Source organism: Mastomys coucha, unplaced genomic scaffold (assembly GCF_008632895.1).
Source record: "Mastomys coucha isolate ucsf_1 unplaced genomic scaffold, UCSF_Mcou_1 pScaffold5, whole genome shotgun sequence".
Lineage (NCBI taxonomy): Eukaryota > Metazoa > Chordata > Mammalia > Rodentia > Muridae > Mastomys > Mastomys coucha.
In genome coordinates, this window is record NW_022196911.1 from 64,922,166 (window position 1) to 64,944,400 (window position 22,235).

The following is a 22,235-nucleotide window of genomic DNA, read 5'->3' on the forward strand; positions in this document are numbered from 1 at the left end:
GTCCTCTTGTCTTCTTCTGTCACCATGTTAATAGCCACGCCCTTACGGCCAAACCGACCACCTCGACCAATTCTGAGGGGGATAAAAGGGATGATCGATTGGGAAAAAAACACTTGGGTTTCAGCACAGGGAGTGTTTGGTCTTTTAGACCTATATTTACCTGTGGATGTAGTTTTCCCTGTTGGTGGGAAGGTCGTAATTGATGACTAAGGAAACCTGCTGCACATCAATGCCTCTGGCCTAGGTCAAGAAAGAATATAGACATCAGAGGACACTATCCTGAGAAAGTGGGCATACATGTTGGCAGCCAAAGGAAGGCAGAGGAAACAGGTATTCCTTGTTCAGAGACCTTAGGCATGCCTGGCTTTCTTCCAAGTTGCTACGTTCCTGAAAAGGGCACACAGTCAGCCCTTTGGAGAGGGAATCACCTTGGACTAACTCTTCTTACTTTCTTCCCCTAAGAGCATCTACTCACCAATAGGTCAGTGGTAATTAATACTCTGCTGGAGCCAGACCGGAACTCCCTCATGATCACATCTCGTTCCTTTTGGTCCATATCTCCATGCTGAAAATCAAAGAGGTGAGGAGCAGCTAGCACAAGGCTCCTAACAGACAGACACATACAGCTGTTATCAAGACTGAAAAAAAAAAAACTCACCATGGCAGAAACAGTGAAATCCCGGGCATGCATCTTCTCAGTGAGCCAGTCCACCTTCCTTCTGGTATTGATAAAGATTACTGCCTGGGTGATGGTCAGTGTTTCATACAAGTCACACAATGTGTCAAGCTTCCACTCCTGGAGATCCGGAAACATCAGTCAGGGATTATACCCAACAACTTACTACCAGGCCCGCCTCCTGCACTGGGCCCCACCTCTCGTTCCACATTGATGTAGAATTGGCGGATACCCTCCAGGGTCAACTCTTCCTTCTTAACAAGAATCCGAATAGGGTCTCTCATGAACTTCTTGGTCACCTCAAGGACATCAGAAGGCATTGTAGCAGACAACAAAACTACCTAGTAGGAAAAATGCACCAGCCATGATGAGAGTGCTGTATATTCCTCATATCACAACCAAGCCATTATGTCCTATCAACTTTGCCATGTATCTTACCTGTGTGTTACTGTTCAGCTTTTGGAATATATCATAGATCTGATCCTTGAACCCACGGCTTAACATTTCATCTGCTTCATCCAGTACAAACATCTTGATGTATTTGGGGGCTAGAAGGAAAAACACCAACATATAGTAATCAGACAAATGTGAAATACAACAAAATCTCTTGATGAGAGGGCCAAGGACGGACAGTCTGCTCTCAGAATACAAGCACTGATCCTTTGCCCATGGCTTTCCTGATAGGCCAGGCAAAAGCCCTGGTAAGTAGAACACTACCTGGGCTAAGGTAACAGGGAAGCCAGGCTCAGATGACACGCATGGGGTTCATCACAGAGCAACTCAATTCTAAACTAATGGAAAACTCACATCCAAGGAAATGAAACGTGGGAAAGTGCCCACAGTACTCACACAGGTATCTCCGGTTAAGCATATCAAACACCCGGCCAGGGGTGCCCACGATGATATGGGGAGCTTCCATCTGCAGCTTCTGCACCTCAGCACGCACATTGGTGCCCCCAATGCAGGCATGGCAAGAGGCACCCATGTAGTCTCCTAATGCCATAACCACCTTTTGTATCTGAATGCAGAAAAGACATCTACATTAACTTGGGGAGTACCAGTGAGTTCTTAAAGAAACAGGAATTATCATAACAGCTGGGAAACAGGAGTCCACTTCATCCTCTCAACCATACCACCACCACAAGTGCCACAGGTTAAGTGATTTTCCCACCCCTCCATGCAGCCTTGTAAAAACCAGGCCAGCTCTACAAAGACTTAGAAATCACTCTCCACCCTACCACCACATTCCAAAGGCTAGGATTATGAACATAGCCTCATGCCCACAGCGTGTGATTATTTCATCCCTGCCACAGAACCAAGACTTAGTGCTCCACCATTGAGCTGACATCCCCAGCCCATCTGCAAGCAAAATTCAAAAGTGGTAGATCTACAGGGCTCTACAGTGTCAATCCTCTAATTTAACATATCCCTTACATTGGTACACAGATGCTTGCTTCACAGAAAGCACTATGCTTGAATAGTAGTAACAGAGTAGTGTCAAGATTTTATGTGCCCTAGGCATGAAACAGCTTTGGCCACCAAGCCAGGCATCAAGCTAGGATGAACAAAGGACTGCCATCTGCTCTGCCCCTGACTGATATAAGAGCAGCACCACAAACAAGGTGCCTCTTTGCCCATTGCCAGGGGTGTGTGTCACAAAACAGCTAACCTGCCAAGCCAGTTAGAGTCTACCAATCATCTTCCTATTTGACTCAAAAAATGGATTTCTTGCTGGTAGAAAAGTTGTAATTAGGCCAACAAATCTCAACAGATCTAAAAGCTGTCAACAAGACCCAGTGGCATTAGAGAATGTACGCGACGTTCCAATTGTCTTATTTTTTTTTTTGAGACAGGGTTTCTCTGTGTAGCCCTGGCTGTCCTCAAACTCAGAAATCCACCTACCCCTGCCTCCCAAGTGCTGGGATTAAAGGCGTGCCCACCACAGCCCGGCTAATTGTCCTATTTTTAAGATAAACTTTATACTAGCTTTGTAGACCAACCAGGGTGGCTGTGAACTTGCAGCACTCTGCCTGCCTGCATCACCACTGGCAGACTCTTCTCACTCTTAAACCAGTCATATAGAATAGGAAACATGCCTATCTTACCTGCTGAGCCAATTCACGAGTGGGTGCCAGAACCAAAGCCTGTGTGGCCTTTAGATCTAATTCAATCTGCTGCAGAATTGATATGGCAAATGTAGCTGTTTTCCCAGTCCCAGACTGGGCTTGAGCAATCACATCATAACCTACAAACAGATCAAGAATTAGATGTGCACCTTGGGCTCAGAGAACATTTGAGATTTTACTTCATCACTAACAACAAGGGTGTACACAAAATGGTAGAAGTTTGTTTGCACACAAGCTTGCCAGAACATTATGATTGTACAACCCAGCTGGTTAGATTAGGTGCAAAGCAATAAAAATAAAGTCTACAAATTGGAAACAGCAACCCGTGCATCCAGGGCATGACCTATGTCCCAACTAAAAAAAAGCCCAAGAGTCAAGAAACTAGGAGAGATAATGTTTCCTCCTGGTTGCAATGCCCACTATCAACTCCATACCACTCTACCCAGATGGGGGCAGTCCAAATCTAGCCTGAGTACAAGTCTTACCCTTGATACAAGGAAGAATAGCTCGCTGCTGGATGGCAGAGGGCTTCTCAAAACCATAGGCATAAATACCACGGAGGAGGGATTCTGAAAGATTCATGTCATCGAAGCTGTCCACAATCTCATTCCAGTTACTCTGCAGGATAGAGAAAAAAAAAATCCTTAGGAACTTAACACTAAAGCTGGAGTCACCCCACCCTACAGGCCGATCTGTTCTATCACTACAATTATCTAAGGTTTGTCACCATAAGGAAGTGCCTGTTCTTAGTCAAGTGGCGATGGCAGGTTCTAGTCTTACCTCGATGACGCCTTCTGGCTCCATCCCATCGGGGCCATTGTCTCTGGATCTGTTGATTCAAAGCACTAGTTTTGTTTCATGCCTGATTAGAGCACAGAAGCAGCCAGCCCCTTCCCAATCCAACTCCCAATTATTCCCAAAGGGCCATCAAGGGTCACTTTAGAGTGACCGTCCTTTAAGGATCAAGGGCTTATAAAGGAGTTCATTCACACACAAACGGCGCGGAAATGCGGCCAGGCCCACATGTTCTGGGTTTGGCCGGATCAACACGCGTGCACCTCCATCCGGAATACCAAGGCCACCGGAAGTCCCGCCTTCCATCACCAAGTTCCGAGGGTGGGCCATCCCCTTCCCCCCACGTCATGCCGCCCGCGCCCTCCCCCACTCCCTCCGGCCGGCCCCCCTCCACAGTACCCGGATGTGGGAGGCCGCGGGCGGTGGCGGCCTCGCGCACAATGAGCCCCAGCCGCGCTAGCAAAGGGGGAGATTGCACAACAGACAAGCGAAGCAGACTGGGGGAGGGGAACCTCAAGCGGCCATGTGCTCATTCGCTCCGCCACTCGGCGGCGTCTCCCCCGCCATGGAACAATCCGCATCCCGCCCGCCCCCGTCGAGAAATGGCGTCGCCCTCCCATACCTCAGGCCGCTCACCCCCGAAGGAAAGTGGACCTGCCCATCCGCAGTTTGCCAATTGCCCGGCTTGTGCGGCAAAATGGACCCGCCCGCCCGGCGCCGGGTGGGCTCCTGGTGCCTCACGCGGCCGCTCCTCCGGGTTAGGCTCTGTCCTGGCCGTCAAGAAAACCAGCACCCTGAACGGCCGGTTTCTTCTTCCCCGACCCACATTCCAAGCGCGACGAAGGGACTCGCTGAAGACCCAGGAACCCCTGCTTGCCGCGAGTGGTACCGCCAGAATTCTCCGGAACCCTCGCGCGCACGCCCTGCCCGACATAGGGAGGCAACCAGACCAGCCGGCTCCGGGCCGCGCAGCCGCCTCCTCTTTTCCCACGTTATGTCGCGACCTCATCTTGCCTTTCAGTACCCGAACTTCGCGTACGCCACCCCCACAGGCCAAGGCCTCGTGACGAACACCGCGCCCTCCGCCCTAGCCAGGCCGTCCTTTCCCGTATCCACACTGGTGTCAGCGTCGGCCATGGGATTTCCCCCCCCCTCCCAGGACGGTTCCTCCCGGTTCGATTCTCCCGCAACCTGGTAGGTCTGGTGCGAAGGGCCTTTCAACTCCCCCCGGGCGGGGCCTTCGGAAGGGAGCTGTGGGGTAAGTAGTCCTAACCCCTTGCAAATGCCTTTCTTACCGAGAATCCTGACTCGCAGACATGATCCTTAGAATCTAGGGCGGAGTGCCCGCCTATCGACAACTTATAGAGCGTCCGACCCCGCCCCAGCCATCGCATTGGCTTGGCCGCCTCTGCCCCGCCTGTCGGCGCTCTGCAACTCGACGTGACGTTACTTTGTAGGCGCTTTAGTTCGGGCGCCCTATTGGGTAGTTTGAAAGCCTATCATGGCCGAGCCCCGCCCTTCAGCCGGATTGGCTGAAGGGCCCGCCTTTCTCGCTGGTGCGGAAGTGACATACTTAAGTCGGGCCTCGCGGCGGGGCAGCCATCTTGGAACCCAGCACCTTTACACGTGCGGAGGCGATCGTGCCCTAATCACGTGGCTCAGCAGGTCCTATCAAGCGACGGGGGTGAGGCCTTAGCCTCCAGGGACTTCCGGGCAGTATGGACTGCCACTTTCCTTTACCCTGGTTTCCTCTACAGGACACAAGTTTTATTTATTCTTCCGTTCAGGAAAGATTGTCATGCTCTGTTCAACATGAATGACAGAAACAGTAGCGGTATCTCATTGGATACTAAGCTTCCTCAATTGGAGAAAAAAAGGATGGAGCCTATTTTTGGGCTAAAGGACATAGAGGGATAAGCTATCAGGGATCTTGGCCCACTCCATCACTGGTTCATTAAGTATCTATCTGTTCCCAGTTTCTCCTGGGCTTCCTTATAAGAATACGCGAGTCTTAATTCATATTCTTACTGCCATCTGCTCCCCTGCGATGGCATTTATAGAAAGCTGCTTTCTCAAGACCTGAAAAGGGGATAGCTAACAGCGTTAGCAGGAAGAAAGCTTGAATAAAGCACATTCACTATTTTAAGGCCCCTCAAGGAAGACCACCACTTGCATATCTTCAAAGGATCCTTTATTGACCAGAGCAGGACCGTGGCATTTTTATATATATTTATATATATAAAAAAAAGTTTGAAGATCTGGCAGGCAGTAATCCCTTTGTGCGCCCACCACCCCCACACTGTTTTTCCTGCCCTCTGAACATGGAAGGAGGAACGGATGCTCCACTAGGCCACAAGGCAACATTCCCCTATACAGGGAGAAAGGGGCTCTTATGTGGCCATTCCCTTCCCATCAAAAATCAACATATTCGCAAAGAAAACAAAATACAGAAATCAAACATTTAAATATGAAAATCCAAAGGAAATTGGGTAGAGAAACAAAAGGGAACTGGAGTTTCTTGGGAAGGGTCTCCCTTGTTCCCCGGCCCGTTGATGGGCTAAGGGTCTGGGGTATGAGGCTCACACAGTGAGTTTGCAGTGACATAGTTCCTTGTAGATCTGACGACGGAGTTTGGGCATGTCCTGCTGGGTGAAGCTGAATGGCTGAGACAGGGCCAGGTGCTTGCAGTACTGGATGTTAACAAAGTAGGCCATGAGAACGGTTTACTGAGCATCCCTCCCAAGTCAGGACCTGTGCTACACATTTCACACAAAATATATCTTAATTTTTCAGAAAATACCTCTTTCTCATACATCTGGCATTAGAGTCTAAGCCTGGGGCTTCAACAAGCCTACATAATATATCTGATGTTTAAATGGGAGAATATATTTAGCTGGGAAAAGGATGTTGGGAAGCCTCTATATCAGGACCAAAGCCAGAGAACCAGTCCCAACTGAGGATGGAGAAAAAAGGCCCAAAGAAGACCAATGAAACCAGGGTTTCTATGCTAACACATAAAGGTGCTCCCTGTATGCAATTCGGCTGAACCAACTGAGGCAAGAGGCACCACCAACTCTATACTATTCGTGTGAGCACTAAGATCCTCTCATTTGCTTACCTGTAACACAAAGGCACCACAGTCACTGTCATTATTCTGCCGGGCCACATTCTAGGGAACAGAAAGCAAGAATCTGTTGTTCACTTGGAGACTCCTAGAGTGTGTTTAGTCAATTGCTGCCTCCTACTAAACTATTCCATTTCTCTCTGGAAACTCACCATTTTGAAGTATCCTTTCCAGCCCTGACGGAAGTCCAGCCGGTCTTTTTTTACTGCCTCAGCCTGCAGATACTTGGCAATATGCTACACGGTCAAAGAAAAAAAAAAGTGAAACCTTAATCACTTAAAATGTAACACAGCGTATACTGGTGGGAACACCATGCCCACTCACTCCTCAGACTTCAAGCCCACACTTCTTCTGAAATGGCTGGCTGCCAAATTGCCCTACATTTTTACTCTTTGTTTCCCCACAACCTCCTCAAACCTTAGGGCAGCGGCGATTTAGAGTTCGCTGTGAGTCAAAATAGGTGATGGTACGTCGCCTTACATCAACTGAGATAAGGGACCAATGCACCTCCAGATGGATGGGGATTAGCAGTAATTCCTTATTGAAGATGTCCACCTGAAAAGAGAATGCTGGAAGTCAGATACAACATAAGACCCTACTGACTGCCATGAGGATTCTAAAGAGAAAATATGGAACAAGCAAAGAAGTTACAAAATGTACATCATGGACTGTGAGGCAAGGCTCAGCATCAGATGCTAATACTTTTGGGAGGTTTTTTTTTTGGAGGGGTGTGGGTGGAATGGGGATGGTGAGCAGTGCTTGGGATACAAGTCATGGTCCCCTACATGCTAAGCAAGCACTCTATTCTGAATCACATCCCTATCCTGTTGTTTAGGTTGTGTGTATATGTGTGTGTTCCATGGATATAGTGGCCAGAAGATAACTGTTACTCTTGTTTAAGACTGGGTCCTTCCTTGACCTAGGACTCAGCAAGTAACCTTGGTGGGCTGGTCAGCAAGTCCAAGGAATCCACTTACCTCCACTTCTGTAGCATTGACACTACAACTAGCCCTGGCCTGGCTTTTTAGGTGGGGACCAAACTCCAGTCCTTGTATGCCCTCTGTAAGTTGAGATATCTCCCTAACCAGATATCCTGCTGCTTCTCAGGCCTGCTGTGGTTGAGATAGTTGATAGTGAAGAAGAAAGAAAGAAGAAAGTAATATCAGGGGCTGGTGAGATGGCTCAGCGCGTAAGAGCACTGACTGCTCTTCCCAAGGTCCTGAGTTCAGATCCCAGCAACCACATGGTGGCACACAACCATCCGTAATGAGATCTGATGCCCTCTTCTGGTGTGTCTGAAGACAGCTACAGGTGGGTATACATGCCAGGATTACATGTGTGGAGGTCAGAGGGCAAGCTGATTCGCTCCTTCCACCATGTGAGTCCCAGGGATCAAACTCAACTCTTCAGGGTTGGCAGCATGTACCTTTACATTTATCTCAAGATATATTAGAAGGTTAAGGTTTTTTTTTTTTTTTTTTTTTTTTGGCTTTTTGGCTTTTGTTTTGGTTTTGCTTCTACTGGAAGAAACAAGACTCAACAGGTCTCTGAGTAATTCTAAGCACAAAAATTAAATCCTGACGCTTGGGCTGAGGTTGTAGTCCAAGGGTGCATGACACAGCCTATAGTTCTAGCTATTCTCTGAAGGGGAGGTAGGGGCATAGAAAGGCAGTGTTAGGTAACAGGAGGAAGACATGTGTGTGTCAGAGCCAATAGTCCTTTGTCACTGTTGAAATTTCATGGCCTTTCATAACAAGGCAGAGAGACCTGTGGAAATTCTTGAATGCATCCACATCCGCTCCTGACCCAATTTTTACCATCACTTAAGCCCAAAACCCAAATATAATCTTCCACTGATCTCTCCATCCCACATGAAACCTGCCAGAAATGTCTACAAGTTCTACCTTAAATTAACCACCTTTCATCTCTCCTTTTGGCCCTCCAGCCCACATACTTCACCTGGACTATTTTCTCCTTTTATTTCATCACTGAATGGGGACGTCAAACTTGAAACACCGCTAGTCTGGTAGTGTAAAGGCACTTCCACCAAGCCTGACTTCATGAGTTTGGGCTTTGGAACCCGTATCACAGAAGGAAAGAACTGACTCTTACAAGTTGACTTCTAACCTCCAAATCCACACCAGGGCATGCACTCACATCCACACGAGAAAATGTACACAAAACAATCTCTATCCTTGTCAGTCTATGTTACATGCCTCACATGATCTCTAATTTTCTGTCAACTACCTTAGTATTCTTTTTCTCTCTGGGTCTGAAGTACTTGCTGTTCCCTTTGCTGCAAGCACTGCTCCCAGACCGTGTAGAGTGACTCCCATCGCTTGGATGTGGAAGGCTTTACTACAGATGTAGGCAAGACCTACACCCAATCCAAAGTACCCATTCCTATGTTGTCACATCACTGTTGTAGGACATTCATAGCACTCTAGGACTAGCTCTGTTGTAGGACATTCATAGCACTCTAGGACTAGCTATATTTACCTTACCCTCATTCCATGACAGAAAAAAGTCTCCTGATTTAATACTGCATCCTCAGTTTCTACAATCATGCCTGGTATACAAGACCTTTAATGTTTTTTTGTAGATTGGTGATCAGGATTGGGGAAAGGACTCATAGCAAGCAAAACTCTTAAAATTTTTTTAGAGAAAAGGTGCTATACAAGTAGTTGTAAATTCATAACTCACATTTTTGGTCCACCTCTTTACCCCATCATAACCCTTGGTACGGAGTTTATCATAGAAGAAACTGTTGAAGAAATGCACCTGTGCCAAAGACACAAAAAAGCTGAGTAGAACTAAAGACTTGAGAGTTGCCTTCCACCCTCCCAATCCACACGACATCACATACAGCCCAAGTGATGGTTCCAACGACTACTTCCATGCTCTTTTTAACCCTTTAGAGATAAGTTCCTGTCTCAATTTAACTAAACAGGAAAACACTACAGATTGGCTTACAAACTTAAAAATTAATAGATGAGCCCTTACTACCTCCCCCTCCAAACCGCAGACCTTAGGTTATATAAAATAAAAGAGATTAAGAATGTATGTTTTAAAACAAGGGGGTGGGGGGATTGCTATAGAGATGGCTCAGTGGTTAAGAGCACTAACTGCTCTTCTAAGTCATGAGTTCAAATCCCAGCAACCACATGGTGGCTCACAACCATCTGTAATGAGACCCAATGACCTCTTCTCATGTCTGAAGACAGCTACAGTGTACCCATAGACATAAAATAAATATTTCTTTAAAAAATTGCTCAGGATTGCAAAAGTTCTGGGGACTAAAAGTTCTGATTAGTGTTGGGTCAGGAAAACCAGGGCTACACAGAGAAGCCCTGTCTCAACAACAACAAAAAGATCTGCTTGGCCCTACCTTTTCAGGGACCGTGTCCATGACCAGGTCTCCATACATGTTCATCACCTGGAGAAAAAATGGTAGTTTGCCCTGGAGGATGTGGCATGGGTAAAGGTTCCCTCCGCACCCACTCTCCAAAGGCCTTTGCAAGCCCTTATATCTTCCTCCTCTTACCTGGTCATTGAGCCAGTTCTGTCCATATAAGGTACCCAAGTCATCCATGGTGAGCACGTGTCGCTTATAAGATACCCGGAAGCCCCTTACCATGGCATTGCCTGGCATTCGCTGATAAGACTGGATCAGCTGTAGTACCAGACTCTTCCTGCATAGGCCAAAATTTTGGAATCATGCAAGAGCTAATGGGGCTGGAGCACTCACTACTGTCTAGAATAGCAATGTGAAACAACTTTTCTTTTTCACAGGTTGTTTTGATGGTCTCCCACTCCCCACAAAGAGGCAAGGGAATGCTTAGGGAGGGACAAGCTTTTCAGTGTCTCACAGTATCTATCCTACATAGAGATCCTCCCAGCTGTATTACAGGGCTTGGCACTTTGTCTGCAGCTTCCTCTGCTGCAGCTCTAGCTCTTACTTCCTCAAATACACCACTAAAGGAGAATAAACATTCCCCATCCCTAAGGTAGGTCCCAGTCCTCCTTCAGACCTCACCTGGAGGGTGTAGAGAACTCCTGCTGGAAAATGTCCTCCAGCTTCTCTACCACTTCATCAGTGCTGAGGGGGATGAGGCTACCGTAGGTTTGAAGGAATTCATCTAAGATACCTAAATGGAGGGAGGAGAGAGTACGGTGGGGCCTTTAGACTCTGAGCTATGAGCTGGCCAAAAGGAAACAGTGTTTTAACTGGGCTTACTCTGCACACAGGTCACATGTTCCTCCCGCAGGGGGCTATGCTGGCCAGCTTTCTCCCCAGACCGATCTGTCTCTTCTGCAGTGCTCAACTCAGAGCTCTGAAAAAGTTCCTGAGCCACGTGGTCTCCAATGCTGCACACATTACTGATGAGTATGCTGGCATCAGGGGGTGCCAGGCTGCGCTCCCCTTCAGGACCAGACAGTCCCCCAAAACCATTGGGTAGAGTACATGAAAGGAGGCCTATAAAGCATAGAAATAGGAATGAGAAACTGGCCAAGTAAAAGAACTGATGCATACAAATAAGACCACAGAACACAGACTGAAGCAGAATCTAGCAAAAGAAACCTTATGGAATACACCACCCCACCCCACCGCCACACGCCCACGCCTAATGTAAGGATGTCCAAAGAGTTTATTAAAAAAAAGAAAGAAAGAAAAAGTAGTAGATCATCTTCAAAAGCAGGAGGAATGCAAAAGACTAGGATTTGGAGACTTGAGAAAATCTGCTGCCAATATCTCCTTAACATCTGACACAGTGCATAGTGAGTAAAGGGTCAGCAGTAGTAAGGATGCTAGTTATTTAGCTTGAGTTCTCCAAACAGGAAATATTCTAAATAAATGTTAAAATCTACAAATGATATATTCCACAAGAGCTGTGAGTGCTCTGTGGAGATCCACATATATGCCCAGGCCTTCTCCCGACAGGAAGAAAGCCTTGGAATGGACAACACTGACCTCCCTAAACCATATCTCCCTTTGTCATCTGTACCATAGGACATCTACTTAAGGATTTGTTCCCAGCACTGTGTTCCAGGCATCAGTCCTGCTCAAAATCAGTCCCCAACTCCCACAAGATAGGATCTTTTTTTGCAGGCCAGGTGGGGCCTTGATTCATTGTTCTCCTGTCTTAGCCTCCAAAATCGTAGGATTACAGGTGTGTGCCTTGACGGGCCTTTAAAATTAAGGCGATATTCTGGAAGCTTCCCTCTGCTTTTCTTACGCTCACCATGGCAACAAACTCCTGGTGCTCCAGGCTCATCACCCTTCCCATTTCCCACCTTACCCGAGTCAGGGTCCAGAGGAGACTTTGGGGTCCACCTTAGTCCATCTTCCTCCATGGGGGGCCCAGAGGGCACTGGTGGAGACCCTCTCATCCCATCCTCTGCCATGAGAGCACCTAGCAGACCCAGCCGGGGTGGGGGTAGCCCCCGGGGGGAGTCAAAACGACAGCAGGGTGATGGCACCTGTGGCGTTGCACCCCCTTCCTGGGGTGAGAGATGGTTCTTGGGATGCGCGAGGTTCCGCCGCCGGCCTCGGTGGCGCCCCCAAAGCTTCCAGTGGAATGTCAGCGAGGTGCTTTTTGAGTAGAGCAGCATCTGAAAGGCTCTCATGGCTCGGCGCCGGCGCTGGGAGCAGGGTTTTCTATGAGAGGGTCGAAGAGCACGAGGACGCTGGGAAGGCCCCAGTTGTCCCCATCTAGGGGGTAGCCTCCAAGCTGCTACTTCCTCCTCATCTTCCTCCTCCTCCTCTTCCTCTTCTTCACTTGCTGAGGCATCAAAAGATGGCCGGGGGGCAGGGAGGCGTCTGGTTGGCACTGTGGTCCCAGACCCAGGATCTGGCCCAAAACCTCCACCGGACTTGAGCCTGGGCTTAGGGGGTAGGGGCCAACGAAGACGCTCTCGCCTGGGATTTGAATAAGTGGTGCCGGGTCCCGGAGGCTCAGGCCCCCAAGACCCGGTTCCCTGTATAGTCTCTTTCATCTTTCAGTACCCTGTAAAACAAAAGTTTGATTATCCAACTGAGAACACCCTATTGCTTCCTCCAAGATCGGAACTGTTCTTCAGCATTTTTCCCTCTGATTTCAGATGCAAATAAAGAAAAATCTAAAAACTCGTAACTTCAGCTCTTCCCAGCCAACCTCGTCCAGAAGGAACTGAGTCTGCCATCATCTCGTCCCTTGTCCAGGTAGCCAAAAGAAAATGACTAACTGGTAGGCCTTAGGTATTTTATTTTTAAGATCTTTGGGTGAAACCCAGTTATTTCCAGGCTCAGCTTTAATGTTATTATGGGTGTCCTTAGAACAAGTCTGAGGGCTACTTTGCTAAGAGAGATGTCTCAGCACAGGAATACGGATACAGTTACCTGGGAAGACAACTTTCACCAGGAAAACTTTGGTCCCGGGTAGGAAGTTCCCTTTCACCCTGGAATAATATGGGGGTAGAGGGACCCACACGCCTCAGGTATGGGGGAGGGTGGTGCGAGGGTAATGGCTCAGGAAATAGAGTGATAAGAGAGGAAGGTGTTGAAGAAAACTGGAAGAGAACCGAATCGGTGCTTAGCGACCGAATTAAGGAGATGGGACAGAACGGAGCCGCAGGGGCCAGGCAGACCGGCCCCTCTCCAGTCTTATTCTGGGAGACCTGAATGCTTCCCAGCCCCAATACAGTTTGAAAGCTCGGGCGACTCGGCACACAACGGTCTTAAGTCCTTTAAAGGGCTTCTCGGGCCCAGTTAGGTGCGAGCGAAGACCAGAAATGGAAGAGGCCACAAGGGCGGGGGGAGGGGAAGGGGCGTCCTCACCAGGAGCGGGGAAGCCGGGCACACGGGCCCCGAGGCCGGTGTCTCCGCCTTAGGCTTTCCGGCTCATCTTTCGGACGGCGGCGACCCCGCCACTCCTGCAGTCCTCAGGCGGAGCCGTCTCAATTCCCGAAGCCAGTGCTCGTGCCGCCCCACCGCGGCCGCCTCTAGCGCGGCTTTAGCCTCCACCTCTACCTCCACCTCCACCACCGCCGCCACCACCCCTCCTCCTTCTCCTTCTCCTCCTCCTCCTCCTCCTTCCCCTCCCGCGAGCCCCAGGCCCACCGCCGATGGCGGCGCACAGTTAGTGCGTCACACCCGGCGAGCGGCGCCGGCTCGCGCTCGGCCCCGCCTACCTCAGCGCGTCCAGGCCACCGGAGGGGCCCGCCCTCGAGCTCCAAGCTGAGCCGAGCCTGCGCACAGTCGCCTGGCTTGCCGCGTGTGGCGGTCCCGCCGCTCGGCCTTTTACGCCTGCGTGTCGCGTCCAGCCTCACGCTCTACGTCGCAGCCACACCGAACTCGCTGCTCTTCCGTGGCCTGATCTAGTGGGCTTCCCAGCGCATGGCCTGGGTGTCAGGGGCCCTGCAGGGCCTGGACTGAGGCTAGGCGCTTGCTTAGGGAACGGAGGCGGGAACATTGTTTTTTTGTTTTGCTTGTTTAAAAAAAAAAACTTTAAGCGGGGCTTGATTAAAGAGTGAGACACAACCAGTGGGCCGGGGCGTCCAGTACAAACAAACTTCCCGGATACCAGACTTGGAGAGGCTTTTGTTTATTTGTTTGTTAGTTTGTTTGAGACAGGGTCTCAACCATTGTAACACATGGATGGCCTGGAACTCACTGTTTAGACCAGTTGGCCTCGAGCTCATCAAGATCTTCCTCCCAAGTACTGGGATTAAAGACGTAAAAAAGCACAATGCCCAGCTCGGATGTTTACTAGGGGTATGGGGAGCATGAATGCAATGCATGTCGAGGCACCTAAAATACATTTTTTTTTCTAGGTAGTAAGAATTTGGACGCAATAGTGAAATACTGAAAGCCGGGCTTCTTGTAAATTGAAGCAGGGGGTATTTGAACAGTTGGACAGATTTTCCCTAGCAGAGACTGTGTTCTTTCCTCAACCTGCCGCTAGGTGGCGATGCTGTTCTGGATGCATTCCAGTGGACAAGGCTTGGCACAGTGCGCAAAAACCCCTTAACACACACAACAAAAGAATTTGGGGCTGTGTGGGAGATAAACACAAAATATTCTACTTTTTTAATATCTATGGAGTCAAAGCCCAGATAGTGGGAGTGGGAAAGGCAAAGGGAGGAACAACAGTCAAGACGTCAAAGCCAAGGAGAGCGGATCTTGACCATTTGCTTGTCCTTTGTCTAGCCAGTTCTTGGAATGGGAAACCCCCTCTTTATAACACAGTTATAGTTTCACAAACCCCAGGAATGTTCCATGCGGAGAAAGGCTAAGTTTTGCGTTTGCCCGTGGAATTTTGACAGTGATAATATCCCCTTGATGTAAATGAAAGACACCTGAGGGGGGAAAAAAACATTTCAGATGCTTCGTTCTGCCTGCTCCAGCCCCTCCTCCATTTTGATTTTATGATTTCAGTTTTCTGCTGGGGAACATGCGCATGTGTGGAGATCAGAAGACAACTTATGAGAGTTGGTTCCTTCTGCTGTGCGGGTTCTCGGAATCAAACCCAGGTGGTGAGATGTGAGGGATGGAGCAAGCACCTTTCCTAATTGAGCCGTCTCACTGGCTTTGTTTTTAAATTTTATTTTATTTTATTTTTTGGTTTTTTCCAGACAGGGTTTTCTCTGTGTAGCCCTGGCTGTCCTGGAACTCACTCTGTAGACTAGGCTGGTCTCGAACTCAGAAATCCGCCTGCCTCTGCCTCCCAAGTGCTGGGACTAAAGGCGTGCGTCACCACCGCCTGGCTGTTTTTAATTTTTGAGGCAGCCTCACTCTAGCTTAGGCTGACCTTGAACTTTTGGCAAACCTCCCACTGCAGCTTCATACGTGGGACTATAGGCATGAACCTGGTTGTTCATAGGCTTGTGCTTTTTCTCCCTGCAAGGAAATAGGCATCTTGCTCTTCAGCCTTCAGATTTGCCTCTACACCCTAGTTCCCAGCTCTCCCTAGTCTAACTCCTCACACCAAGTCAGCTCTGCTTGAGTTGATGTGATCTGCTCCGCCCACTCAGATCAACACTCTCCTGAGCCCACAGTTCTCACCTGCACTGTAGCAGCTATTGTAGGCACGGTCAGGATCAGAAGGCATACTTCTGATACATCGAAATAGAGTTTCTCTTCTCCCTTGGCCCTCCCGAGATACCACCTGACCCATCGTGAAAGTCACATCATGAAACAGGATCTGTCAAGAGAAGGGAGATACTGAAGAAAACCAGGATGGCACCGTTCAGTCCTTGGAGGCCTCAGGGACACTGGAAGTGGGGCCAGGCAATAAGGAGGGGGTCTTCTAAGTTTGGTATGAGCAGAGAGATCAGGGAAACCCTCATTACAGACAGGGTACATTGAAAGAAGAGTGACACGCAGTCTCCATCTCCACATGGTGGGCTCAGAGCTTATCTGGGATTACCTGGCTATACAGCAGATAGATCCCAGTGTCCCGGATTCGGACAGCGTCTCCTTGGGCCTCCAGGCCTCTCCCACGCCTAAGTGCTGGTTGCCACATCACCTCTGTCACATCAGAGTCTGCTAGAGGTTAGGAGTGTGCAGGTTAGCAGTCCTTTACACTCAGCTACAGGAGCTCTCTCCCTGTTCATTTCTAGGGTTCTCTTGGCCCCAGCCCCACAGTTCCTGGTTGGTGCCCCTCCCACAGGGCCGTTATTTAAAATACTGCTTACCCTTGGAGGTAAAGTTAATTGGAACAAGATGCAGGACCGAGTGCTTCTCTAAGGAAAGGAGGAAACAGCAGTGTTGACCTGTCCCCGGAGTCCACCCTCCACCCTCTCACCTCAGCTCTGGTCGGCATTCCTCATACTCCTGGCTCACCTCCAACCCTGCCGAAACCCCAGGGCTCACTCACTCTTGTGCTTCTGGGTGAGTACTGCTCTCCTTCTCCGAGATTTCACCCCATCCTTCCAGGTTTCCAGGACATCAGGACTCTGCTCATGAGAGAGGGCCAGAGTTTGACTAAGATGTTAAGGGGCTCAGACAACCTCTTCCCAGCCCTCCTCAATACCAGGAGTAGCTGAAATGTATGTGCCTGTCATAGGCCTCTGGTCTGACTGCCTCTCAGGGGGTTCTAGGCTTTAGTCTTTAACAGTTTGTTTTCCTTAAGTGGCTGTTCTCTTGAATTCCAAATCTAGGACCACCTCCAGCACTCACTTGAAATTTTGCAGATTAAGAGGCTCTGAATCCTCTCTGCCATTCATCCTTCACCCCGGGTTCCCATCTTCCTTAACTCACCTGTTCCCAGAGGCTCTGCCATGGAGACTCTCCCCGCTTCTGGGAAGGTCCGCCACTCCGCTGCAGCCGGCTCACCTCCCTTCTTAGGCTTTGCAGCTCTGTTTGTTGGATCAGTAGTGCGACAGCACAAGTCACAGCCCCCAGAACCGCCCCCCAACTCAACCAAAGAGCAACCGAAAGGGCTGGCTCTCTGACTGAGCCCCCCATGTTGCCTGGAGATGAGGCTGGCATGAGCTAGGAACCCCCTACCAACAGCTGTGGTCTCTGAAGTGAGGTGACCAGGAGGTAACAGGGAGGGTGGGAATACAGGCAGAGGCACAGAAGGGAAGAGCAAGTTACGCAAGGGAGAAATAAAAAGGAACTTGAGAATAGGAAGAAATCAAGCTAGGGTACTATTAGTACCCCTGGTCCCCAGGGTAGAGCTAGTATCACTCTGACACCCCTCCCCCCCTAACCTCAGGAGAATTTGGTGCCATTATCTAGGAAGGACAGGGCAGCCGTGACACCCAGAAGGAGCGGCCAGCATTCAGGAGCCGGAGGCGGCCCCTAAGTTGGAGGAGGGAAGGTCGGTTGGTTATGGGGCATGGTGCCAGGAGTAGGGAATGGGCAGAAGCTGGGCAGCATGAGGTTTAGAAGGTGAGTGTGGTAGCCTCTCTGACTCAGAGGCATGAATGAGATCTTTGAAGAGGTTTGTTAGGGGTGACTGGAGATGAAAAAAAGGGGTTTGGGGCCAGCAGGGAGGAGAACCAGGGACAAGAAACTGGCAGGGTGCTGGGGTTAAGGCTGGGCCGGGTGTGTTGGAACCAGGCCTGCACTACTCCCTGTGCTGAACTTGGCAAGCTGGACTTCCTGTTTCCCAAGAAGAGTTCTTACATAAGGTTCTCTGGACAAAGAGAAAAGACAAAAGCGCCAAGCCCCTCAGTGGTACAGCACTCCTCCCCACGCCCATGCAGCTGGCCCACCGGCGTCCCTCCTATGGCTCTGAGCCCCTTGCCAAGCTAACTCCCATCCCATCCCCTAGCCAGGCCTGTGCCAGCAGCACCTGCTCAACTGCTGACCATCCTGAGGCCGCCAAGAGGAAGGGCCCTGCTCCTCCCAGCCAGGGATTCCCCCTGCAGGAGGAAGTCCTTTGCTAGGAAAATGAGGCTGCGTCCGCAGCACCTTGAGCAGAGGACCAGGTGGATTTTGTTGTTTGTTTGTTTGCATTTTTTTTCTGGTGCCTTTGTGATTTCTATTCAAAACTGCAGCTTGGAGGCATGCAGGTCCCTGTTCCCCAAAGCCTATATTCCCTTCCCCACAACCTTCGGTTACTCTGATCCCCAAAGAAGAGAAATCATGATTTAGTCTCTTTAATATCCATTTAACATTTTGTCACAATAATAATAAAAATAGTATCTTTTCAAAATCCACAGGGATCCAGAGAGGAGCTTGTCTCCAGCTCTTTCCCCTCACATTTGGGAACTTCTGGCATAGTCCCAGGTTCTTTGGCTTCCTGCCACCAGGTCCAGCCCATCTCAGTGCCTGATGCACAGTCAGTAAACACAGGGTCCTGGGGGGTGGGGCCGGGGAGTCAGGGATAAGTGGGGGTTTGGGGAGCTAGTGAGGTGGATAGTTGCGGTGGGATGGGATGTTAAAGAAGAACAGGAATGTGTCTGTGGAATGGAAAACACGTGAACAAGCTCTGGCCGCCTTTGAGGAGAGGACTGGACTGGAACACGAAGCAGCTAGGTGGGGGTGGAGGAGTGGGGGTGGGGCGGGGAGGTGTTGTGGTGCTCCGGAAGCCGGTCGGGTAAAGTTTAAGGAATCTGGGAGAGCAAGACCCCTCAGTGAACTTGAAAGAGTCCAAAGTAGGTAAGGAAGGGGGCAGCCTTAAGATGAGCCCAGGGGAGGGTACGGATCCGAAGGGAAGACCCTGGCCGCAGCGGCAACAGCCCAGACACCTGGCACAGACGGAGCTGGGGCCCGGGAGAGCTTGCCGCTGTAGCTGAGAATTCTTCCAGGCAGCGCAGGGCCAGCACACCATTCACCAGCAAGTCCAGCTTCAGGTACACTGCCTTCCCCTCATCAAAGTGCACCTGGTGCAGAGAGAGGCAAGCAAAATCCAGACCTCTGCCTACCCAGTTCGAAATCCAGGCATCTCCCTTCATGAAGCCCAGATTCTCCCTCTCCCACCCATTCTTGCCAAGCCCTCCTCCCCTCAGCCATTGCACTGCCCCGGGAGCCAGGCAGGGCTTACCTGACAGTACAGGTAGTAGAGCCCAGCCCTGAGGACTGTAAACTCCCCAATGTGGCGGTCATATCGCAGAGGGCTGGAGCTGTTGATTTTGGTCTCTTCCCAGCCACTCACTGTCCCATCCACACCTGAATGGGGGATATTTAGGGATAAGTAGAAGCCCCTTCACAAGACTCCCAACACCCCCCAGGAATCCATTAAGTTTATAGATAGGTGAAGTACACCTGGCCCAGAGTATAGGTGGAGCCATGCCCTATGGGGCAAGAAGGGACAATAAGGTATTATATGATGAGATCTAACATATGTGACCAGGAAGTTGTCACTGGTGATTACTTCTGGGGAGATTAAAGAGTAGTGCTACAGCAGAAGAGTTGGGGTTTTTATATTTTACTTCATGGTTTATGTCCTGAACACAATATTTTTTATATATGTGTGTGTGTGTATGTGTGTGTGTGTGTGTGTGTGCATCATTTGAGTCAACTAAAAATGGCTGACAGGCCACAGACTCATGGGTTATGAATTTAAAACTTCCTATACAAATGAGAAGAATATGCCCAGCATTGGTGGTACATGCCTTTAATCCCAGCACTTGCGAGACAGAGGTAAGAGGATCTCTGTGAGTCTGAGGCCAACCTGGTCTATAGAGCAAGTTCCAGAACAGCCAGGGATATACAGAGAAACCCTGTCACAAAACAAAACTAACAAAAAATAAAGTAACACTTAATGTCCATCAGCAAATGAACAAATGAGCAAATATGACATTCCTATATATTGGTCCATCACTCTTCTTTAAAAAGGAATAAAGAACAGTTGCTTGCTATGATGTGGATAAACCTTAAAAACATTGTGCTAAGTGGAAAAAAAAACACATATTGTATGCTCTGAAGCATAGGGAATGCTTGCAATTAGTAGTCTATGGGATCTGCGGAGGGGGCAGGTGATTGCTTGAGGCTAGCCATGATGGGAATATGGTGTAATGGCTAAAGGATACGTGGCTTCCCCGCCCCCCCGCCCCAAGACAGGGTTTCTCTGTGTAGCCCTGGCTGTCCTGGAACTCACTCTATAGACCAGGCTGGCCTCAAACAGAGATCTGCCTGCCTCTGCCTCCTAAGTACTGGGATTAAAGGTGTGTGCCACCATTGCCCAACTATGTGGCTTCTTCTTTCTCTTTTTATTACTACTATTATTCTTTGACACTGGGTCTCACGTAGCTTAGACTGGCCTCAAACATGCTATGCAGTTGAAGATAAACTTGGATTCCTCACACTACCTTCCAAGTGCTGAGATGATGGGTGTGTGCCCCTTCACCAGGCTTGGCCTCCTGGGGCTTTGCTTATTTGTTTGTGATGGGATTTCTCTATGTAGTCCTAGCTGTCCTGGTTGTCCACTATATTGACCATGCTGGTCTCTAACTCACAGAGACTGGCCTGCAACTACCTCTGCCTCTTAATGCTGGGATTACAGGTGTAAGCCATGGTTTATGGTGTTAGTGGTTTGCACCTTAGGGTATAACTTTAGTCACAGTAGTCCAAGAGCACAGGATTATACAGGTGAGCAGACTGCATGGAATGTGAAATCTTTCTTAGTAGAGCTGCTACCAAAAGCTACGCAGAGGACTGTGGATGTAGCTCAGGGGTAAAGTGCTTTGCTAGCATGTCTAGGACTCTAAATTCTGTCACCACAAAACAAAGAGAAATCCCTAGAACTAGTATAGTTGAAAACTGGAAAGAAAGCCAGGCATGGTGACACACGCCTTTAATCCCAGCACTTGGGAGGCAGAGGCAGGCAGATTTCTGAGTTTGAGGCCAGCCTGGTCTACAGAGTGAATTCCAGGACAGCCAGGACTACACAAACCACAAACCCTGTCTCAAAAAAAAAAAAAAAGAAAAAGAAAAAGAAAAAGTAGAGGAAGAAGGAGGATGAGGCATGGAACTTGGAACTCAGAGGCCATGACTTCCCAGACCCTGCTCCAGGCAGGGAACTGTCCAAGCTCACCAACTCCCCCACCTCATCCCTGCCCTCCCACCACCAATGTTCCAATCTCCTCCTCCTTACCATGCTTTATAATGGTCTTCCTCACCCCACACACACACACACATACCCTGGGATCTCTTCTCTTCCTGACAATGCTGACAATGACTTCTAGTTCTCCTGCGGGAGTGGGAGCCAGGGTGTGTGGGGGTGTGTGGGGTGTGTGTGTGTGTTTTGTGTTTGTGGGTGTGTGTGTGGTGTGGGTGTGTAGTGTGGGTGTGGGTATAGTGTGTATGTGCGTGTGGTATATGTGTGTGTGGTATGTGTTTGTGGGTGTGTGTGTGGGGGTGTATGTGTATGTGTGGGGAGCGGGATATGTGTGATGGAACAGGTCTATACATTCCTGAGTTCCAAGCCAGCCCATGGTTACATACTGAGACCTTGTCTCAAAACAAAGCAAAATAGGACAAGTAAACAGAGCCAGCCATCCCTATCTCTGACTTCCCTTCTTGTTCCCCAGCAGTCAGCAAAACATGAGCTCTGTATTTATCCCCTCTTCAAGGGCAAGGACAGCTGTTTTATTCACTCCGACTGTATTCCCAGCACTTGCGACTGGGCCTTACCTATGTGAGGCCTGAGATCCTCCTCTGGTGAGGAGTTACCTGTCAGTTCTCATCCTTTGGGTCTCAAGCCCCAGTTAGTCAATCACCTCTTCAGCCCTCTCTCTCTGCCATCCCAGCTCTGTTTTTGTCTCTTATTTTTTGTTGCTTGGTTGAAGACAGGGTCTCACTAGATAGCCCTGGCTGCCTGAGAGTTACAGTATACTGCTTGGAGTTTAGATCTTCCTGCCTCAGCCTTCCTTCGAGGTGCTGGAATCACACTATGCACCACCCTGCCTGGCTTTCTTGTCCCTTTCTCAAGTAAACAGTAACTCTTTGGATTAGGGTGTGGCTCTGGGGTACAGCACTTGTCTCCCTGTCCCCTATCTCCACATTACCCACCCCATGCCCCCTGTGGGGGAGGGGAGTGATTCTTTCTGGGCATTTCCATCTGAGTTAGCACAGCCACAT

At 49.4% G+C, this 22,235-nt stretch overlaps 5 protein-coding genes and 3 non-coding genes across 15 annotated transcripts in view; 1 reads left to right on the top strand and 7 right to left on the bottom strand.

Annotated features, from left to right (window-relative positions):
- Positions 1–5: 5 nt before the first annotated feature.
- Eif4a1 (eukaryotic translation initiation factor 4A1) lies at positions 6–4,986 on the bottom strand (the record flags this gene model as incomplete). The annotated part of the gene is made up of 11 exons (XM_031354785.1): positions 4,893–4,986; positions 3,583–3,631; positions 3,288–3,420; positions 2,782–2,921; positions 1,526–1,694; positions 1,115–1,224; positions 874–1,017; positions 659–796; positions 476–565; positions 161–240; positions 6–72 (listed from the first exon to the last, which is right to left on the bottom strand). Coding segments are annotated over exons 1-11 (1,143 nt in total), but the record flags the coding sequence as incomplete, so codon positions are not given.
- Positions 296–435, bottom strand: LOC116079410. Its single transcript, XR_004113963.1, has one exon. It is a non-coding gene; the product is annotated as a small nucleolar RNA SNORA67 (small nucleolar RNA).
- LOC116079475 lies at positions 1,313–1,453 on the bottom strand. The gene has a single exon (XR_004114020.1). It is a non-coding gene; the product is annotated as a small nucleolar RNA SNORD10 (small nucleolar RNA).
- LOC116079432 lies at positions 2,182–2,325 on the bottom strand. The gene has a single exon (XR_004113983.1). It is a non-coding gene; the product is annotated as a small nucleolar RNA SNORA48 (small nucleolar RNA).
- The window catches only part of LOC116079096, a 24,120-nt gene continuing 5,869 nt past the window's right edge, over positions 3,985–22,235 (top strand). The window contains exons 1-4 of one of the 5 annotated variants that reach the window (XR_004113752.1): positions 7,995–8,032; positions 12,824–12,923; positions 15,138–15,235; positions 16,322–16,592. Coding sequence is in view for 2 of the 5 variants with exons in the window: in XM_031354797.1 (XP_031210657.1) it covers positions 4,121–4,795 (675 nt within the window). In the remaining 3 variants the exon portion in view is untranslated. Of the gene's footprint in view, positions 4,856–7,828; positions 8,841–12,823; positions 12,935–14,696; positions 14,712–15,137; positions 15,236–16,321; positions 16,593–18,379; positions 18,493–22,235 lie in introns of those variants that run through there. The other 4 variants (XR_004113753.1, XM_031354797.1, XM_031354795.1 and 1 more) reach the window with 4 other exon arrangements.
- Senp3 (SUMO specific peptidase 3) lies at positions 5,772–13,722 on the bottom strand. 2 transcript variants are annotated; one of them, XM_031354783.1, is made up of 11 exons: positions 13,539–13,722; positions 12,022–12,729; positions 10,959–11,198; positions 10,758–10,869; positions 10,266–10,413; positions 10,110–10,157; positions 9,425–9,502; positions 7,139–7,276; positions 6,874–6,957; positions 6,716–6,766; positions 5,772–6,287 (listed from the first exon to the last, which is right to left on the bottom strand). In XM_031354783.1, exons 2-11 carry the CDS (start codon positions 12,716–12,718, stop codon positions 6,177–6,179), a joined length of 1,707 nt encoding a protein of 568 aa, XP_031210643.1. In that variant the 5' UTR covers positions 12,719–12,729; positions 13,539–13,722; the 3' UTR covers positions 5,772–6,176. The 2 variants fall into 2 exon arrangements, with proteins under 2 accessions (XP_031210643.1, XP_031210644.1); XM_031354784.1 differs by having other exon boundaries at positions 6,224–6,353; positions 13,539–13,673.
- On the bottom strand, positions 14,289–18,173 carry LOC116079094 (tumor necrosis factor ligand superfamily member 13). 2 transcript variants are annotated; one of them, XM_031354793.1, is made up of 6 exons: positions 16,962–18,173; positions 16,579–16,657; positions 16,397–16,444; positions 16,129–16,244; positions 15,765–15,903; positions 14,289–15,058 (listed from the first exon to the last, which is right to left on the bottom strand). In XM_031354793.1, the coding sequence occupies exons 1-6, from the start codon at positions 17,190–17,192 to the stop codon at positions 14,949–14,951; spliced, it is 723 nt and encodes a 240-aa protein (XP_031210653.1). In that variant the 5' UTR covers positions 17,193–18,173; the 3' UTR covers positions 14,289–14,948. The 2 variants fall into 2 exon arrangements, with proteins under 2 accessions (XP_031210653.1, XP_031210652.1); XM_031354792.1 differs by having other exon boundaries at positions 16,129–16,247.
- The window catches only part of Tnfsf12 (TNF superfamily member 12), a 9,710-nt gene continuing 5,769 nt past the window's right edge, over positions 18,295–22,235 (bottom strand). For both annotated transcript variants that reach the window (XM_031354787.1, XM_031354786.1), the window contains exons 6-7: positions 19,198–19,322; positions 18,295–19,036 (exon numbers count right to left, since the gene is read on the bottom strand). In XM_031354787.1, coding sequence (XP_031210647.1) covers positions 18,785–19,036; positions 19,198–19,322 — 377 coding nt within the window. In that variant the 3' untranslated portion in view covers positions 18,295–18,784. The remainder of the gene's footprint in view (positions 19,037–19,197; positions 19,323–22,235) is intronic.